At 36.8% G+C, this 21,589-nt stretch overlaps 1 protein-coding gene across 3 annotated transcripts in view; it reads right to left on the bottom strand.

The window, feature by feature from the left end:
- The window catches only part of LOC150078996 (kinesin-like protein KIF21A), a 755,520-nt gene that overhangs the window by 143,584 nt on the left and 590,347 nt on the right, over positions 1-21,589 (bottom strand). For all 3 annotated transcript variants that reach the window (XM_090383539.1, XM_090383541.1, XM_090383540.1), the window contains one exon: positions 7,801-7,858. In XM_090383539.1, the coding sequence (XP_090239665.1) occupies positions 7,801-7,858 (58 nt within the window). The remainder of the gene's footprint in view (positions 1-7,800; positions 7,859-21,589) is intronic.

The raw sequence follows: 21,589 nt of genomic DNA, 5'->3' as shown, positions 1-21,589 counted from the left end.
TGTTGCCAGTCTAAAATGCTGGTGTTAAAAACAGTCTTCCAATAAATTCATAAAATTTGTGCTAGTATGTGAGTAACCAACCCACAAGTTCCATTCAATATCTGTAAAGTTACAATCCCTCATTATAAGACGTTCTAATTTACTGGCCCACTCTATTTCTCTGTACAGTTGTCAATGAATTCATCACAGTCATTTGGCCTATAATACACTCCTACTCTTATTTTTGTTTTCCCAATGCTTATTATTATTATTAGCCATATGGTGAAAGGAAGCCTGAGGCTCATGCTGCACCAGGCAAAAAAAAAAAAATTCTGACATCATCCAGAGAGAGAGAGAGAGAAGAATGATGACTCTGGCCATACATTTTTCCACACACATTTAACATTGATGGTTTTACTTCTTTGAGCAATATAGCTATGACTCTGATACAGTCCACAATTGAGAAATGTTTCCATGCCTCCATCACTTCAATAGATGCAGAATAAATTTTTTCCAAAATCCATTGTAACGATTTTCTGATGCAATGAGTTTTATAGGTGGATATAGTGCCTTGATCTAATGGCAGAATGAAAGAAGTTGTATTCACTCAGTATAACTGTGTTGGTGGGAACACAACTTCAAAGTTTGGGTGACTTAAATCTTTTGGATGGCCTGAAGTGCTATCCAATAGTAATAAAACTTTGAAATCTACATTTTTTCACAAGTTCAACAAGCACAAGATCAATAGCACAGAGCATAACACGGAGATTTTACAACAAAACAAAATACAGGGATTTCTCAATAATTTTTTTTTTTTTTTTGACTAGCAAGTTGACAGCAGAGATTCAAAAAAGAGTGGATATGTTTAAAGATTACATCCAACATAATAGCAGGAATAATTTGGCCCACACAAAAGCTCAAAAATACCCTGTTGTGCGAGGCTTACTGAAATTCTCTAATTATGTTGTGGGAGAATTGCCGCAATTTATCAATTGTGTTAGAGCAAAACAGTGTTGTAGAAGTACCGTGTTATACGAGGGTTGCCTGTAATGCACATTATTTTTTTTATTACTCATTTTCCTTTGAGTAGCTCATATCTTTGCTCATTTACTCTGGGGATTGCAATAACATGACATTTAGCGATAAGTGAACATGTTCTAAACTTGGAACACAGAAAGTTTAAAGTGATTATCACTTGTCCCTTTTATGCTAGCCCCTACAATGAAAGTATTTTTTCTGGACTTCAGAGACCAACTTTATGTTTCATTGGAACACAGCAGAACCTCTCAAGGGATTATAGGTTCAGAGCAAGTGTAATACAAATTACACTTTACATTCCACACAACTGATTAAAAGCTCAGTTTTGAAAATAAGATGTTTACAAGCTGGTAGGATCACTGCCACTTGCCATGACCTCAGTAATCATTGCAAGTGACAGTGATTGGCAGTGGTCCTACCTGCTATGGTTAGTCTTAGGTAGGGTGTTTATCCCACCCTTGCCACTATTTTAAAATTGGGAACTCTTTTCTGATTTTAAAACAGCAACGGGGGGAGGAATAAACATCAGAATACTAGTCAATCACTATTACTCACAACAATCAATCAGAAGGGGTAGCCGCTTGTGAACATTAACTAAAAATAAATATCATACAAGTAATGAAATTTTTGCAAGAATTTATTTGTTTGCATTTCATTGCTTTCAAAAAACAATGAATTTGCTTTTTTTGCAAGATAAAATTATAAAATAACGGCTGATAGCCACAACTCCTCCTCCAATTAAAATTTTTTTTTTTTTTTCCTGCAACGTATTATAAACTATGTCTATACTTACTTAGAATAACAGGTACAGGATCACCGACACGAGACTGCAGTAACAGTTCAGACACAGCACGGTTTGTTAAGGGGAAGTCTTCTCTGACCAATTTGATTGAATACTATGATGCGGTCACAAAGGAACTGTATACAAAAAATAATTTTGATATCATATACCTGGAATTCAGGAAAGCTTTTGATACTGTTGCACATGGAAGACTGCTGCACAAATTGGAGAAGTGTGGCATTGGAGGCAAATTGCTGCTATGGATAAAGGGATGGTTGAGTGGGAGACAGCAGAGAATGGTAATAAATGGACACTGCTCTACTTGGACTAATGTTATTAGTGGAGTCCCCCAATGTTCGGTGCTAGGCCCATTGTTGTTTTGTGTATTTATCAATGTTATCAAGGAAGGTATATCAGGCTTAATATCGAAGTTTGCAGATGATACAAAGGTTGGCAAGGGTTGTTAATGAATCTAGTTTTCTAGATCCTGCAACAGGATCTAGAAAAGTTGAGCAGATGAGCTGATAAGTGGCAACTAAAGCTTAACACTGACAAATGCAAAATACTGCATATGGGTAACAGTAACCCAAGAGAAATGTACCAACTGTGTGGTACTACACTCAGGGAGGTGGAGAATGAAAGAGACCTGGGGGTAATTGTGCAGTCTATGTCACATAAAATTCACTCAACATTGCTAGGGCCACTCATGTCAACTGGATGTACTGCCTTAGATTTTATGTGCTTCTAAACCAAGAGCATAACTCACTTTCTGTCCAGTCTGTCCTTTCTGTATATATTGTATTCAAATTCTACATCTTATATCTGAGTGACACCATAAGTCTCATATTTCCACAATGTCTGCATTGAATGACTTGGCTAGCACACTTAAAATTCATCACTTTTTTTTTTGCTCCTAGCATTGATGTACATGTAAGTTTATATACGTGCACCTGTTTTGCTCTTATTAACACAGCATGTGCATTTCCTTGTTCCAGGATAACCCACAGTTGGTACCTTAGTGCCCAGGCTGCTGCATGTTCCCAAAGAAGAAGTGCAAGAATTACTTTCACCTTTGCCTGTGGCTATTGTTAATCTGTTAGTCTGGGTTCCACCCCCCACCCTAGCTAGCAGCTTTCCCAACGGAGCTAACACTGCCTCGATAGCATCAGCAAATATTCTTGCCTCCTTTCTATTTAAGTGTATCCCATCACTGTACAATATTCTCTCCTGTTAACAAGCAACTAGACCAAGCTGAGAAAAATTTATCCTATGACCATTGCATAATCTCTCCAGGGCTGAATTGATGAAAAATGCTCTTATCATGTTTTCCTTCCTATTATATCTGGGCAAAATTACAGACACTTTCAAATTTAACCCTAACTCATAACTTTTTCTCAACATTAGCATTAGCAGAGGGATTTGATGCAAGAAAGCAAGCTTATTTATGCAGAATCAGCCAAAAAAAAAAAAAAAAACCTACTTCACCCCTCTGTTCATTCAAAATACCTGTCCAGCTGAGCCTTAAACTTATTTAGGCTATCAACCTCCACTACAACGGATGGAAGTCTGCTCCACCAACCAACCACCCGCTGGCTAAAGGCAAATTTCCGCACGTCTATCCTACATCTGTCTTTCCTCAATTTGAGTTTATGCCCTCTCAGGTGATTATTCTGAGCAAGAGGAAGAATCCCATCAGCATTGAGCATGCTCAAACCATTCAAAGCTTTATACACCTCTATCAGATCACCTCGCTGGTGCCTAGTCTCCAGACACTGTAATTTGCAAAACTTAAGCCTTTCTTCGTAAGAGCACCCTTTTGTTCCATTCACTAATCTTGTTGCCCTTCTCTGTACTCGTTCCAGCAGCTCTACATCCTTCTTGAAATGAGGCCTCCAGACCTGTATACAGTACTCTAGGTGTGGCCTGACCATTGCCTTATACAAGGGAATAATCACCTCCTTATCCCTGCTGGAAAAATTCCTGTATATCATTGACAATACTCCATGAGCTACTCTTGCAGCCCGTCTGCACTGTCAGAGAACTTCATATCTGCCTGCACAACCACCCCCAAGGAGGTGATTATTCCCTTGATAAGGAGGTGATTATTCCCTTGTATAAGGCAATGGTCAGGCCACACCTAGAGTACTGTATACAGGTCTGGAGGCCTCATTTCAAGAAGGATGTCAGTGTAGTACCACAGAGTTGATACGTTGCTCTGGGGTTGCTGTTTCCCATGTGTAGTACTTTACATTTGTCAATGTTAAACTTCATTTGCCACCTCTCAGCCCATCTGCTCAACCTTTCCAAATCCTGTTGCAGCAGCAGCATAGTGTCAGTAGTGTCCTTGACAACCCTGCCAACCTTTGTATCGTCTGCAAACTTGGACATTAAGCTTGATATACCATCATCAATATCATTTATAAATACAGAAAACAATAATGGACCCAACACTGAGCCCTGAGGGACTCCACTAATAACATTAGTCCATGATGAGCTGTGTCCATTGATTACCACTCTCTGTCTTCTCCCCCTCAACCACCCCTTTATCCATAGCAGCAATTTGCCTCCAATGTCACACTGCTCCAATTTGTGTAGCAGTCTTCCATGTGCAACAGTATCAAAAGCCTTTCTAAGATCCAAGTATATAATATCAAAGCTATTCCCTGCATCCAGTTCTTTTGTGACTGCATCATAGTATCCAATCAAATTGGTCAGGCAAGACTTCCCCTTAACAAAGCCATGTTGTGTCCGAGCTAAAACTGAAGTCTTGTCTAAATGATCCTGCAGTGCTTCTTTAACCAGTGCCCCCATTAATTTTCCTGGAACAGAAGTTAAGCTCACAGGTCTATAATTACTTGTGTCAGCCTTTGATCCCCCTTTGTGAACTGGGGTCACATTTGCACATTTCCAGTCTATGGGTACCTCCCCTGAGTCCAAGGAAGCTCTCATAATTATGGCTAAGGGTTTGCTTACTTCCTTTGCTGCCTCCTTTAATATAACTGGATAGATCCCATCCACCCTGGGTGCCTTTCTTGTGTTTATCTTCAACAGTTTCTCCTCCACTTTACTCCCAGTTATTTCAAGATTCTGTAGCTTACTGCTAGAGTTGAATACACCTCTGGTATTCCCCTCGCTGAATAACTCCTCATGTGTGAATGTCAATGCAAAATATTCATTTAGTTTGTTAGCTACCTGAGCAGGATCATCAACAGTTGACCCATCGATATCAAGTGGACCAATCTGATTCATCCCCTTCCTTCTAGAGTTTACATAAGTAAAGAACTCTTTGCTGTTTTTCTTTGCATCCCTTGCCAAGGATTTCTCGTAATCTGCCTTCGCCTGCCTAACCTCCTTTGTAACTTGGTTGCATATCAACTTGTATCTATCATAGGCTTCTGTGTCATGTGTTAATTTGTATGTATCCCATGCATTTTTCTTCTCTTCTCTGCCATATGCCTCATTAGTTCATCTGACATCCATTTTGGCCTAAACCTTGAACAATATTTCTTAGTTGGTATGTAAAGCCTACTAGCTTCCAAGATAAGTTCTTTGAATGCTTCCCATTTTGAATTTGCTGTTGGTAACGTCATCAGTTGGTCCCACTGTATAGAATTTAAATACTGTCTCAGTCCATCGTAGTCGCCTTTACGGAAGCAATAACCCTTCCCTTTACCCCTAATGGTAATTACCTCTTTGAGTAAATCCCACTTCAGCACACTGTGATCACTGCCACCTAGTGATTCATTTATCTGCAGATTCTTAATGCATGAAGAATCACTGCTGATAATCAAATCAAGAGTATTACTCCCTCTACTTACTTAACATTGCCCTGTTAAGTAAGTACTACTTACTTAACATTGCCCTGTTAAGTAAGTTCTCAGATCTCCTACTCTTAATATCATTAGTGCCAACATATACAACAATATCACCCTTAGAAGATAATATCTGTTCTAAAATATCATCAAATTTGTCCCCTGGCAAACATGCCCTGGTCCTATTCTACCTATACTTTTTGCAAAATGTATTTCCAGTTTCGCTGACAATAGTTACCTCCTGCGGGTCGCTGCATTCTGCCTTAGGGGTTGCCATTGTGTTACCTGATGTGCAAATGCAAGCTCTGGCATTGAGGTGAGCAATTTGATGGACCTCTCATCCCAACTTAATTCCTTCAAGGGAATTTCTTTCACTTTATTCTTTAAAGTCTCATAAATGCCAATCAGGCTGATGCCCAATATTCTCACACTCTTTGCATTGAACACACACAAAGACATCCTCCTGGCCTGTATCATGTCTCATTCCAGATAGAACTGCAAAACATAAAGGGTCCTGTACTAGATATCATCATTCTTCTCTTTCTTGGTGATTCCTTTCTACTTCTGACTCTCTCTCTCTCTCTCTCTCTCTCTCTCTCTCTCTCTCTCTCTCTCTCTCTCTCTCTCTCTCTCTCTCTCTCTCTCTCAGGACAACTCGGGAATTGTTTTTGGCTGGCACAACATAAGCCTCAGGCTTCCTTGTACCATATAGCTAATAATAATAATAAATACACAAAACAACAGTGGGCCCAGCACCGAACACTGGGGGAATTCACTAATAACATTAGTCCACGTAGAGTAGTGTCCATTTATTACCACTCTCTGCCATCTCCCTCTCAACCATCCCTTTATCCATTGCAGTAACTTGTCCTTAATGCCATACAGCTCCAATTTGTCTATCAATGATATTAATGAAGGTATATCAGGCTTAATGTCCAAATTTGCAGACGATACAAAGGTTGGCAGGGCTGTTAATGACACTAAAGACAGTATGCTACTGCAACAGGATCTAGAAAAGTTAGGCAGCTGGGCTGAGAAGTGGCAACTGAATTTTAACATTGACCAACGCAAAGTACTGCACATGGGTAGCAGTGACCCAAGAGAAACATACCAACTCTGTGGTACTGCACTCAGGGAGCTGGAGAATGAAAAAGACCTGGGGGTAATTGTGCAGTCAGATATAAAGTTCTCTGAGCAGTGCAGATGGGCTGCCAGAGCAGGTCATGGAGATTTGTCAATGATATATAGAAATTTTGCTAACAGAAACAAGGTGGTGATTATCCCCTTGTATAAGGCAATAGTCAGGCCACACCTTGAGTACTACATACAGGTCTGGAGGCCTCATTTTAGGAAGGATGTAGTGTTGCCAGAACGAGTAGAGAAGGGCAACCAGATTGGTGAGAGGAACAAAGGGGTGCACTTAAGCCTGAAGAAAGGCTTAAGTTCTGCAAGTTGTAGCATCTGGAGACTAGGCACCTGTGAGGTGATCTGATTGAGGTATATAAGGCCTTGAATTGTTTAAGAGGGCTCAATGCCGATGGGATACTTCCGCTTGCTCAGACTAAGAACCTGAGTGGGCATAGATTCAAATTGAGAAAAGACAGTTGTAGAATAGATGTGCAGAAGTTTGTCTTTAGCCAACAGGTAGTTGATTGCTGGAACAGACTTCCATCTGTTGTTGTGGACGTTGATAGCTTAAATAAATTTAAGGCTGAACTAGACAAATATTTGGAGTGACCGGATGGGTGAAATGGGAAGGGTTTTTTTTTTTTTTTTTTTGGCTGATGCTGTATAAACTTGCTTTCTTGCATCATATGCCTGAACTAATACTAATGCTGAAATTTTCCAATATACATCTCTAGATTTCAAGTTTTCACAAAAATATACACCCAAATAGCTGGCATTTGAGAAAACTATACATTAAAGATGACAAGTATGGGGGGAAAAATAAAAGAGGCAAGAGAGAGAGAGAGTGATTAAATTTCCCTATATAGAAAAAATTTGTCATTTCAGATATTATAATGTTTCTCATCTAAAACATTCTTAGAAGAAGTGACACACTTTAAAATCAATATTCTTAAAGCATAATTTGTATAATATTTACAATTATCTGGTTTTTCTCAATTTCTCTTAAACATAAGGTAAAATTTACTAGACCAAATAGATACTCAATACACAAAGAAAACATACCTTGTTTCTGTTCCCCAAAGAATCAGCAGTAATTGCCATGGGCTCTGTTGAACTGATGCTATAATATTGCAAAACAAAAATATGTGCAAATGAAAAAAAAAAAAAAAAAAAGACTGAAATAAAGTAAGAATTAAAAGAAAGGCATGCGTTATTGGTGGAGAAAAGTTTATTAGAGGCACTTAAACGGCAAAGAAATAAGGAATTCATTCTTTGTACAGAGTGTGTGTATATATACTATCAAAAGTTTTTCTCTTATGAAAAACTTTCTCTTATGGGGGCTTTTATATGCTATCTTTTACAACACAAAAGAAGAAAACAAAGAAATAAACATGCAACAGCTATAAAAAAAACAAATATGCTAATTATTATCATAAAACAAGTAGTGAATGGGATAAGATAAATAACAAGCAAGTGAAAAAATTAAAGGGAAAAGAGATGCAATAAAATTAATAATATTAGTACTTAGAAAAAATACAAGTGTGCTTAATATAAAAATATTAGCATATAATACTTAAAAATGTTAAAAGCATATACTATTCATTCAGTGTTTTATATATATATATATATATATATTTTTTTTTTTTTAGTTTTTTTTTTGTTTAAAAAATGAAAAAATATATTTTATCATTATGGCTATGAATATAAAAATTCTATCCTAACATAAAAATAAAGGTCACTCAATGAAAAGGTTAGTGAAATTGCACTAACCTTTTCATTAAGTGAATCTTTACGTAGGTTGAGGCTATAGCCCTGCCAAACTCTTTCAAATAAAGGTCACTACTCAATTAATTTTCTTGCCACATAAACATCTGACATTTTTGAATACTTATATTTTATAAACATTATTGCAAGTGGTGGCCAAAGTCACTTTTTTTATGTAGTATTGAGCAAACTAAGTCTACTACTCAGTGCACTGATCTAGGAAAAATGAACGAAATCACCTTCACCAAGTGTATATATTTCTGGGAAATATCAAGGGTTGCCTTGGTATGCCCAAACTTTATATTTCTCTTCTGCTCTAGTGGATAAGTATAATGTTATTTTATTTAAGATGTCTGCCACTCCCCAGTTGTTGTTGTTTGGTGCAAGGGCTACTTATGGCATATTGTGATAACGTAATGAACGTTACGCATTCATAGTGACTGTTATGACATCAGTCAAAAATGATCATATAATTTTATCTGTTTAATAAAGTGGAAAATTCCAGCAGATTAGTATCATTACCTATTATGTGGCAGAGTGTCAGGGGTTCTTTGAGATTTGGCAGAAAGCTAAATGAGACTTGGGGGGCAGTGGTGTACAAAGTACAATCAACAAGAATATGTTTCATTGAAAGAGGAGAGTTGCACTGTGTGCACTGTGGAGGATCATTACCTGTGAGGAGATAAAGGTGGGTAAGTTGACTGTGACCAATTCGTGCTCTAGTTAAGATTACTTCCTCCCTTCTGTTTACACAGAAAGGTGGATGGCCATAACTGCGGTTCAGGTTTTATTTGAAGGAGTTTATTATGTGTTTGGGATTGCCATTGAATTATCCATTGTTCCCTACATATTCTTCGTATATTCCTTTTGTATTCAAGATATGGAACATAATACTGTGATTGGATGGACCAAAGTCCATTTTCTACTCTCCTCCCCACCACCCAGTATGAAAGCTACTGTACAGCTCATGGATCTGAATGAAACTGCCGATTCAGGCAATACTAACCTATGGTCACTTTCAATAATACTTGGACAAAGGTTAAGAAAAAAAAATAAATAAATTTAAGGGAATGTTGGAAATGCTTCAGTGTCAGTTGTGTAACAGAAAACACTTTGATCTCCTGTGATGGAATCAGTTTCTACTGTACAAATACAGTGGATTCCGATTATTTGGGCCACCGATTAATCGGGGCAGCTGTTTATTTGGGACAAATCTTAAAGAACAGAACCTAATTGAGAAAATAGCCAGGGTTTACTTCGCTGGGACAACATGCCGTTTAATCGGCGCAGGAGACTGCAGCACTCGAGATTACCCTACGATTGTCTCCGACCATACCATGGCTCGGTCGAATTTCTGGAGGTCACAACCATAAAACAATTAGCAGTCCCCTGTTTATTGGACTTTTCTGTTAGTGCTTAAATCGTATAAAAAATATTATTTTCCGAATCTGCTCTTCATTTCTATTTTTTTAAGCTTCGTAACTTGTTACTCCGTTCTCACTTGCGCATATCATGTTACTTGCGATTTGTGTGTGTGTGTGCTTATCTTTTTTAAATGTTTTAAATTTTAACCCCCATCCACAAATGTCAGTTTACAGAAATGTCAACTAGTTAGTATGTACATATTACAGTATGTATTAATTAAGCTACGCAAGTAAGCATAAATTTATTTTTACTTTGTTAACCTGTGGAAAATATTCTTCCAATTTTCATGTATCATTTAATTTTTTAATTGGTAATAAAGTGTAAATTTGTACTTAATACAGTATATCTTTACTTTTATAGCCTGTAGATAATATTCCTCCTATTTTTGCTAATTAGAATCGCCGTTTAATAGAATTAAACTTCAATTCATAAACGTGACGCAATGACCGGTGCTTACTACATATTGTACAGTGAATGGTACTTTACTATGGCAAGTCCATCGTAACGTGATTTGATCATACAGAAAATCAATCATAAAGCTGTATTTTTAACTAATTACGTAAAACTTCGCATAACTGGGCCAGCCGCTTATGATTCAAAATGCACTAGTCCCGATGTGTCCCAAATAACCGGAATTGACTGTAGTATGTGATGGAAGTTATGGTCTGATTATTGTCAATTTTCCTGGATTTTAAGAGGAAGCACTGAAAAATACAGGGAAGGACCATTCAGTTTGAAATTAGTCCTGTGATTGAATGTTAGGGGGCACATGCTAAAATGCCTAGCATTCAGGACCTGGTTCAGTTGAATGAACTCAAGGCCTCGGAGGTGTTACCTGATGGAAAGGGGGGGGGGGACTTGGAACTTCAACACTGACGGGATCTTTCAAGCACAGTAGGCATAGAGGGAGCATTAGATATGTGCCTGAATACAAAGATTCTCGAGTGGCTTTGACAGTACTTTGGGTAAGAGAAATTTTCCTTGTAACTACAAAATTGGTCTAATGATATTTATTCATTAACCCAGGAGTGGCATCCTATCCCCTTACAGGGCCAGTGAAAAAATTTCATCCTGGTGAACCACTGGTTGGCAATTAGTAGTTGATTTTTTTTGTACCTTCCTAATAGTGTCATTAGTCTTCTAAGTGCTGCTTTTTTATATCATTTATATTGTGTGTTTTTTTTTTTTTTTGCTTTAAGAAAGACCTGAGAAAGAGAGAGAGTAGACAACATCATTTCTGTTTACAGTTACATATCATTCTATAACAAAACATTGCTTTTCATTGCAAAGTCATGTCACTTTCAGTAACATGACTATGTGAAAATTTTTGCTTTTTTCCTTTCAAAATGTTTTTTTTTTTTTTTTTTTTTTTTGTTAGTTGTTGGAGCATCGGCTTCTGTGGCCATATTGCACCTCCCAAAGTTTTTGCATTTTGTACTCTGATCCAAGCCAGAGGCGGGATTCAAACCCGTGACCTTTGGGTTGCCAGATAGGCACTTTACCCACCCGGCTAGTCCGGTCGGCCTTTCAAAATGTACTGCGCACAGTGTTATATATTTTGGAAGGGGGAAAAGTTAATAAAAGTTTCCTCATATTCATAAAAGCTCATTTCTGATATTTAGCCATATGCCAAAACAATCCTAATTATTTACCCATCCAAATTATATCATATGTGCTATATTCTGGAAGTAAACTTTAAAATCCGGCACCCTCAGTGATTTAGAACTGCTGGATTTTAGCTTTCTGAATTTTAGAGGTATAAGTACTTATAACAACTGTACTTATACCTAGCAGTTTTGGAGGAGCAATGAATTTTAAGCACTAACAACTGTACTTATTTACACCCATAAACATTTATAATGACTAATATGTAGTGTTTGTGTTTATAAATATAGGTAAGGAAACAGAGGTAATTTACATTTGTTATAGGTAAAAAAATGACAGTCAACAAAGTCACATCAAATGTTGTCATGTACTGCAATGTCAATTTTAAAGTACATGACAACATTTGACTTTTAGTATGTCTATTACAGTATCAGAAAGAACATCAGTAAATATGCTTAAGAGAAATACTTTCTCATTGAAGGATAAGAATAGATGTGTGGAAATTTGCCTTTAGCTAGCAGGTGGTTAATTGCTGGAACAAACTTCCATCTGTCATTGTGGAAGTTGATAGCTTAAATAAATTCAAGTAGGAACTGGACAAATATTTAAAGGGAATGGTTGTGTGAATTTTTTTTTTTTTTGGCTGATGCTACATAAGCTCATACACTTGCTTTCTTGCATCAGATGCCTCTATTACTATTTCTAAATCCAGTATTTTTCCCCTATATCTATTACTAAGAAAATTAACTATTCTTCTTAAGATGAATGAACTGTTTTTAATAATACCATTTCCTAATTACAACGAGGTATGTGCAATCTTTGCCATTATATGACATCTTGATTTTAATCTATAACTGGGTGGGCTGGTAATTTCCTTTTCCTCACATATGCACTCACTTAATATAACACCTTTATAATCTTAAAAATCAGAAAGAAATAATTCAAAATTATTTACTTTTTGATGCTACTTTATTTTTAATCTTTTCTGAATACAACTGTTGAAAATCCATTTTTCTTTTATTTAAAAAGAAATATTTTAAATTATTTTTTGAATATAAAACATATCTGCAATACTCAGGAGTATTATCTCCATTATCTTTGACTCACATTAAGTGAAATATCAATTGAGAAACTTGTGCAGTTCAACAACTGGACACACAAGTCAGGTCTCTTCTACAATGTGAAGCAAGGGAGCATAAGAGAACGACACAGCCATAAATCAATAAGTGCACCTGCACTTTAGTGATTGGACATGAGTGCTGGATTACTTTCTTAATGCTTCCAGATTGTTCGATGATGATTGTTTTTAAAACTAGCCTGATTTTTCTTACTGCATTTCCTGTAACTTTTACTATACTATACAATATACTGTTTACTTGCCGACTTATCGAATACAGTTGGATAGGTCAGCAATACCCTCCTTCAGAGTTGAAGAGGAAGCACCAGCGTATCAGAGATTGATACCCTCCTTCAGAGTTGTGCTGTATTCTCCCAGATTAGTGCATATTCACTCCATATGCCTTGGGAGGAGTTGTTCCTTAGCAGGTGTTAGGGTTCTCGAGAGACCCAGTTGAAAAAGCAGTTTAATTCTCTTCGACTCTACTTCACAGTTAATGCCTTCAAAGCATCCTTTGATTTCGCTATTAAAAATTGCCCTTTAAGTGGTACTGTAATTAACAGTACTGGTTTTAGCCTTTTCAATTTATGACAAGGAGAAACTTGAGAAGTGTCTGTTTATTGTCCCAAAAGTTATTTTAATTTTTTTTTTTTTTTTTTTGTTAGTTGTTGGCGCATCGGCTTCTGTGGCCATAATGAACCTCCCAAGGTTTTTGCAGTATTCTGATCCAAGATCGAGGCGGGATTCAAACCTGCGACCTTTGGGTTGCCAGGCAGGCACTTTACACTAGCAAGACTTTTGTGGATTAATTGTTTTCTACAGCAACCTGTTCGAGAGGCAACAGGAGGCAGTAATACTCTTGATCTCATTATCAGCAGTGATTATTCATGCATTAAAAATTTGCAGATAAAGGAACGACTGGGTGACAGTGATCACAATATACTGATGTAGGAATTACAATGTTACCAATGTTGAATTCTAAATGGGAAGCCTTCAGGGACTTAATTTTGGAGGCTACTAGGCTTTTCATTCCAACTAAGAAATACTGTTCAAGGTTTAGGCCTAAATGGATGTCAGATGAACTAATGAGGCTTGTGGCAGAGAAGAAAAATGTATGGAATGCATATAAAGTATCAGGTGGCACAGAAGTCTGTGGCAGATATAACCTAGCCTGTAATCAAGTCACAAAGGAAATTATCTCCATTTGAGAAATTACGAGAAAACCTTGGCAAAGGATGCAAAGAAAAACAGCAAAGAGTTCTTTACTTATGTAAACTCTAGAAGGAAAGGGATGAATCAGATTGGATCACTTAACATAGATGGGTTTAGTTTATCAGCTACCTGATAAACTGAATGAGTTGTTGTTGTCATTCCCTGACCTTTCCGCATCCTCCATATTTGGTGGCGACGGGCTCGAACCCCGGTCTAATCAAGAAGCGTGTGCTATGCACTGCTGCTCCTTCCTGGCGCCTCCATAGCCAGGTGGGAAGGAGCAGCAGTGCGTAGCACACGCTTCTTGATTAGACCGGGGTTCGAGCCTGTCACCACCAAATACGGAGCATGCGGAAAGGTCAGGGAATGACCACCGCACCGGAGCAATATGGCCTTAGTTGCTAATGCTCCTAAAAACCAAATAACAACAACAACAACAGCTGCTCCTTCCCACCTGGCTACGGAGGCGCCCACTGAATGAGTATTTTGTATCTCCATTCACACAAGGAGTTATTCAATGAGGGGAGTGCCAGAAGTTTATCAAACTCTAACAGGGAAATAAGTGATTTTGTAATAACTGAGAGCAAACTGGAGGAGAAATAGTTGAAGTTAAACATAAAAAAGGCACCTGGGGTGGACAGGATCTATCTATTATATTAAAGGAGGCAGCAAAGGAAGTAAGCAAACCCTCAGCCATAATTATGAGAGCTTCCTTCGACTCAGGGTAGGTCCCCATATACCGGAGGTGTCAAATGTATCACCAATTCACAAAGGGGGTTCAAAAGATGACACAAGTAACTATAGACCTGTTAGTTTAACTTGTGTTCTGGGAAAAATAATGGAATGACTAGTTACAGAAGCATTGCAGGATCATCTAGAGAAGTCTGCAGTAATAGTAGTGGTAATCAACGAACACTGCTCTACGTGGACAAATGTTATTAGCGGATTCGGTGCCAGGCCCATTGTTGTTTTGTACATTTATCAATGGTATTGATGAAGGTATATCAGGTTTAATGACCATATCTGGCTAAAAGTAGCTTTGCAATGAGAAAACAAGCAAAGAACATAGTAAAACCCTTATTCAAACTGCCATAGGCAGTTTTATTCTATGCCAAAGCATTCCTCCTACTTTGAGCCTTTTGGTTCGCTGCTCGAGTCTGAGGCATGATTCTAGTCAATATTTAATTTAAGAATACAATAACACAAAACTAAGAGATACGACTATAACAACACTACATTATATCCAGATTATTCAGCATCAACACATACACTATTGTAAATCATGAGGCGTGGAATTAAAGTTCCAGAACTAGTGCAATAAAAAGAATGCAAAGTGAAGGAGCTCAAAGATGGCATTTTATTCAAATTAATCATTACCTGACTGAATGCAATTATTACACTATTCTAAAAGTTTCTGAAAAGAGTCAGCAAAGGTGTCCAAAGAGATGTTCAATTCGGCAGTTACGTTTTTCTTTATGATTCTTTCTCAATATCCCAAAATCTTTTTCCTTTGAAGGCAGTTTTCACCATGGAAAAGAAGAAGTCTGCTGGTGCTAGTTTGGGAGAGTAGGGTGGATAGTTGATTTGTACACTGACATGTTTCATCAGAAATGTCTTCACAGGTATGGAATGGGCAGGGCATTGTCATGCAACAAGAACCAGCTGCCTTCATCTCAAAATACATTCTTACCAGGGAAACACAGTTCAATAGTCTTTGAAGCAACAGCATGTAGAATGCAGCACTGTCTCTCTCTCTCTCTCTCTCTCTCTCTCTCTCTCTCTCTCTCTCTCTCTCTCTCTCTCTCTCTCTCTCCTTAAGGTACATATGCTTTGTGAATGAATCACACCATTTGTCAAAAAACATGATCATCACTGTCTTGACCTCGGACTTCTCTAAACGAAACATTTTGGGTGATGAATTTGGAGTCCACTGCATACTCTGATGCTTCATCTCTAGGTCATATAGAAACCCTCGACACTCATCTCCAGAGACAATACAGTGAATGAAATTAGGATGGTCCTGACAAGTTAGATAAAAGCATGATGACATCACCTTCCATGATGACATTCTTCATGAATCTGCTCATCCGTGAGGCTGCATGGCACAAATTTTATACAGACCTTCCTTTCTCCTAAATCTTCATGCAGAATTTGTTGAGCTGTCTTCTTATTCATATTCAACTCATCAGCCATCATTCTGAGGGTTAAATGAATCTCTTTCCACAATTTCCTGAACTTTTGCAACTCTGTCCTCATTTCGAGTGGTTTCAGATGCCCACTTTAGGAGCCATCTTGAACATCCTCGTGTCCATCTTTGACCCACTTATACTGTCCAAAGACAATGGTATGACCATGTTTCACCACCATAAACAGTTTTTAACATTTCATACATTTTTGATGAAGAGCCCCCCCCCCCTCCAAATGTCAAATGTTGCTTTAAACGGGGGTTTAAAGCAAAATTTGACATTTGTTTATTACTCCATTGCAAGATCATGACACAAAACATTAACATTACTAACAAAACTGATTGCAACCTGTCAGTCTACTGGACAATCCCTATGCCATCATCTATTGAAGGAAGTTTGGTGTACACATATCACTTGCATTTATTTTCAAATTCATCAAACATGGCTCAACAGCACCAATAACAATAAAGTCCAGGAGCGTTACTGCCACACCTCATATGTTATATATTACGCGAGATAGTTAAGTGATGAAATCCTATTTATATGGCTATAAATTTATAGTTTATGGACTTAATAAAAACGCTTCTAATATTGACTATACCCATTTATCAAATAAATATTTATCAAAGTGTTTTTTTTTTTTTTTTTTTTTGTGGTCCCTGTCAACATGTGGCAACCCCACCACACATAAAATCATTCAAATAAAAGACACAATTAAAAAAAAAAAAAGGGGAAAAAAAAAAAAAGAAAAAAGGGACTGTATCTGATCAAATATGTTTTACCAAACCATAAACTGAATAAAGGCCAAGCAGCTCCCACTATGCTTTCTAGATATAGTCATTATTTTATCTCAAGGAGCTACCATTAGGTTTACATACTCATTACAATGTGGCATTTTGAATGCTTGCTGACTATTCTCTTTAACCTAACTTCTTTTGTGTCAAAAATAAACTTAGTCCTTAAACTTGATATGCCTACAGCAACATTGTTAATAAATATTAAAAACCCTAAGGGACCCAAACACTGCATCCTGACTTAATAGCATTACTCCACGAAGAGCATTGGCCATTAATAACCACTTTCTGTCTCTTACCACATAATCATCCATTTATCTAGAGCCGTAATTTGCATGAAAAGCAACAATGTGACAGTTTTAATAACAATACTGGTTCTTGTGGAACAGTACCAAAACTTTAATAATATCTCATTTATTTTCCAAAAGAAGTCAATCTCCCAGTCTATAGAAGGGCACTGTAACAAACAAAATTTGCCATTATTATGGATAATGGTTTGGTTACTTCTTATGCTGCTTCTTTTAACATAATTGGATAAATTCCAATTCTATCAGGCCCAAGCACCTTATTTATTTTTAGCATCAAAAATTTCTCTTCCAGCTTCCTTTCTATTATCATAATAAAGTTTCAGTTATAATTAGGTATGCTTCTAGTATTGCTACCCTTAAAAACTTCATGTGTGAATACAAATGCCAATATTTATTCAGTGTGTCAGAAGCTTCTACAGGATGATTAACAGTTAGGCAAGTTATATCCACTGGATCAATATTATTCATTCCTTTCCTTTACTTTCTTTATAAAAATAAGCAAACAATTTTTTTACTTTGCTATTTCTTTGTACTCTTAGCCAAGTATTTCTCATAACCGGCCTTGGCATGCTTAATCCTCATAATATATTATAGTAACTTTACCTACAATCTAGTTCATACTTACTCATGTTAATTTATAATCATCCCATTCATTTTTTTTTTACTGCTGCTTGTCTCATCTAACATCTAAATGAATGTCACTTGACATCGATTTAGGTTTGAAAGTTTAAATAACATCTCTTAGTTAGTGTAAAAATCTCAGTAGCTGCTATAACTATATGGCTTAACACTCCCCAAATTTGCATTTAATGACTTCAGTTTTTCTCACTGATAAAAATTTAGAACCTGTTGGTTCCTTTATCTGAAGATTCTTAATACAGAGGGTTAGCTGATAATGAGATCAATAAGATTGTGTCCTCTTGTTGCCTATCTGACATTCTGTCTCCAATGATTGAGGAATATATATATATATAAACAATATATAACCAGTAAATCCAGAAATTTTTTGATGCTAAGAGAATGACCAACTTGCAAGTTAAAACCCCTCACAATGAGACATTCCGATTGACAAGCCTACTCTAAAAACATACTCCCTTTTTTTAAATATAAAATCCTTATTCGTTGGCTAAGTACACTCATATATTTTTGATTTCCCTGTGTTTACATCAACTGAGACTGACTCAACACTGCAAGGGTCTATGGGTGCCTAATTTCAGAATCTATGTACTTCTGAACCAAGAGCATATCCCCCTCTCTGTCACTATCATGTTTGTCCTTTATGTTTATGTCACACTAGGTTTAGGATTATGATTTTATTGGTGTATTAGCAAAGAAGGCTATATGTGCCAAGACAAGGTTATAAAATTTTAAAATTAAATTCTGGTAACCTTTGAAAGAGGCAACTCCTTTCAAATGTTAAAAGATTATATAAGTTTAAGGGTAAAAGGCAGAATATGTAATAAAATTATATGCAGTATATGTTATATCGTGTATATAAATTAATACATTTTAATAAGATTAATAAAACAGAGCTACAAGACTCAATAACCTCTATGTTGTGACTACATAGTTATAAGAGTAAGAGATTACCTCAATCTTTTGTATAGAATGCTTCCAGTCAAGGGCTCCAAATGTAAATGAATAGGATAAACAGATAAAATAATTTTAATGAATTCTTTCACTCACAGACATGACCGATTCGAAGCACAATGGAATCAAAAGCCTCAACCCCAACCCCGAAACACATCAAACCAACCCAACAAGACCATAAGGGCAAGAAGACACTGCATCACAATAATTAAAAATGGAAAACCATTTATGAGAATAAATAATTTAAAATCATAACTATAAAATTTGGATGGACCACATTAAACAAAACATAACGTACTTGACTTCCTTAAGCAGACTAATCTTTTGGACTGATTGTCTTGTTCACAGGTCAGAAATAATGCAAAGTGTTAAGTGCTTAAATGGAGAGATTATTTGTATTGGCGCATCCATAAAAAAGACCAAAAATCTGAAATTAGGTAAGGACAGCACACACTGATAGAATTTTCATTTAACTTCATTTCAAGGGTTTCAGTGATCAATAATTTTATGTATTAATGTTGTATGTTTAAAATTTTCGCTTCATTAAATAGGAATGTGTGATTTTCATTGACCGCATGAAAAGGCAATTCCGATGTTGCTGTGTGCGATGTGCAGACCTAAGCAGCATATTGTTTCACACATAAATCTAGAGTATAATGAGTCGACCCTTGATACGATGAATTGCACTGACTACAAGAAATATTGTACATAAGGTCATTTACTTGTACCAAGAAAGAAGGAATAACTGTGTAATTTCTCAATATATTATGGAGCTTCTCCATATATTTCTCAATATACATCCACTCCCCGATTAACAAAAGGGTTGCATTCCACAGAACTCTATGTAAGTCGAAATTTCCCCCATGCTTGCGCAGCACTCACAACTGTGCTCGCTGAATTGAATGAATCAAAAAAGAAATGTTCGCGGAACATGTCAATAGAATTATTTATTGTATTTATGCAATTTTTTATCTCATGCTTTGGAAAAATTACAAAAGCGTGCAATTTAAAAATTTTCAAAATTATAAAATTACAAAAAAAGAGAGCAGCAGGCATAACGTCAGTAAGTTTTACCTCTCAAGCATCGTTGCCAGAATCGACATCTTCAGCTGATAAGTAAGCTGCTTTGGAGGTTGAGGGCTGTGGAGATTTAGAACATATTAATGGAGAACATATTAATGAATGACTGGATGGTGGCTTTTTTTGTTTCATCGTAGATTTTTTTGTAGCAAGCATCATTCATCCCTCTGTTAACTTTTAAGAATTCTTCGCTGTCAGGATCCATCTTCTGAAACCTCGCCACTGACGATGCAATTTCACAAAATGCCATTCCCATCTCTCTGGCGATGAAGCGTCTTGGCTTCTCATGTGGTTCATCTTGAGCTTCGTCAGCATTTTCTTCTTTGCCTGCAAGTCAATAAGATCTTCGTTAGATAATTCCTTCTCTTCTTCCTCCATTAACTCCTTCACGTCTTTAGAAATAACCTCCAACTGAAGTAGCTCTGCAACCTTTACAATCTTATCTGTAACTTCTTCATATGATTCGTCTTTTTCGAATCCTTCAAAGCCTTTTACGTGCCGTGGGAATATTTTCTTCCATGCATCATTTAAACTACTTTTAGTAATTTCCGCCCAGGCCTAATTAATGTTTCAGACAGCATTGTAAATATTGTAAGATTTCCAAAAGTCTTTTATCGTCTTTTTCTCACCATCTACTGCAGACAATGCTTGTACGTAAATAGTATGCTTTTAAATTCAAAATAACACACTGATCCAGAGGTTGGATGATTGAAGTCGTGTTTGGCGGTAGAAATATGACTCTTACTTTGAACTGAAATCATCTAAATGCGTAGGATGTCCAGGAACATTATCTAATAGAAGCAAAATCTCGAAAGGAATGTCGTTGTCGTTACAATATTTATCAACCTTGGGAATGAAGCAGCATTTAAACCAATCCTCAAAGAGAGATACTGTTATCTATGCTCTCTGTTTTGATTGGAAATGCATGGGTAGGGTGGCTTTATTGATGTCCTTAAATGCATGAGGATTTCCAGAACGGTACACAAGCACTGGTATTAATCTGTAATCTCCCGCTGCATTAGCCCCAAGCAGGAGCGTGGTCCTATCTTTTGAAGTCTTGAACCCTGGAATTGTCTTCTTTCCTCTTTGGCAATGTATGTTTGATCCAGCATTTTTTTCCAATACAGAGCACTCTTGTCAATGTTAAAAATTTGCTGCATTGAATAGCTGCCTTCATCAATAATTTTTTCCAACACATCACAAAATTTCTCTGTAGCTGCAGAATTGGCACTGGCGACTTCACTGCATGCTTTAATGTTTTGGAAATAAGCGCGATGCTTGAACCTATTAAACCACCCATTGCTTGCCACAAACTTGGCTTGGGGTTCATCGTACTTATCCTTAATATCGTCATAAACACTTCTTGATTTTGCGTGAATGGCCGTTGGACTCAGGGGCACTTGCTTCTGAATCTGATTTTCTATCCCTATTATTAATAGCTATTCCATCTTCAAGATTTCTGAATGCTGTTTTGTGATCACTGTTAATCTTAAGTGCGTTGATCCTTTGACATGTTCTTTTATACATACACTGTCCTTTAAAATAGTATTCATTGTTGAAGCAGCGAGACCTATTTCCCTTGGAATAGATGACAAACTTTGCCATCAAGAACTTTCTCAAGAAATCAAACTTCATTTCTAAATCAATTTTGTTTCGTTTCCTAGCACTGCAAGCACTTTCACTTTCCATTGGTCCCTTTCCCTTCATCATTGTAATACGTAAATAGGAATGAAGAGAAGTTTCTGAAAAAAATTTTTTTTTATATGATTG

Source organism: Mastigoproctus giganteus, chromosome 10 (genome assembly GCF_048544385.1).
Source record: "Mastigoproctus giganteus isolate SK-2022 chromosome 10, ASM4854438v1, whole genome shotgun sequence".
In the NCBI taxonomy this organism is placed as follows: domain Eukaryota; kingdom Metazoa; phylum Arthropoda; class Arachnida; order Uropygi; family Thelyphonidae; genus Mastigoproctus; species Mastigoproctus giganteus.
The sequence above is the reverse complement of the archived record's forward strand: the minus strand, read 5'-3'. Positions and strand labels throughout refer to the sequence as shown.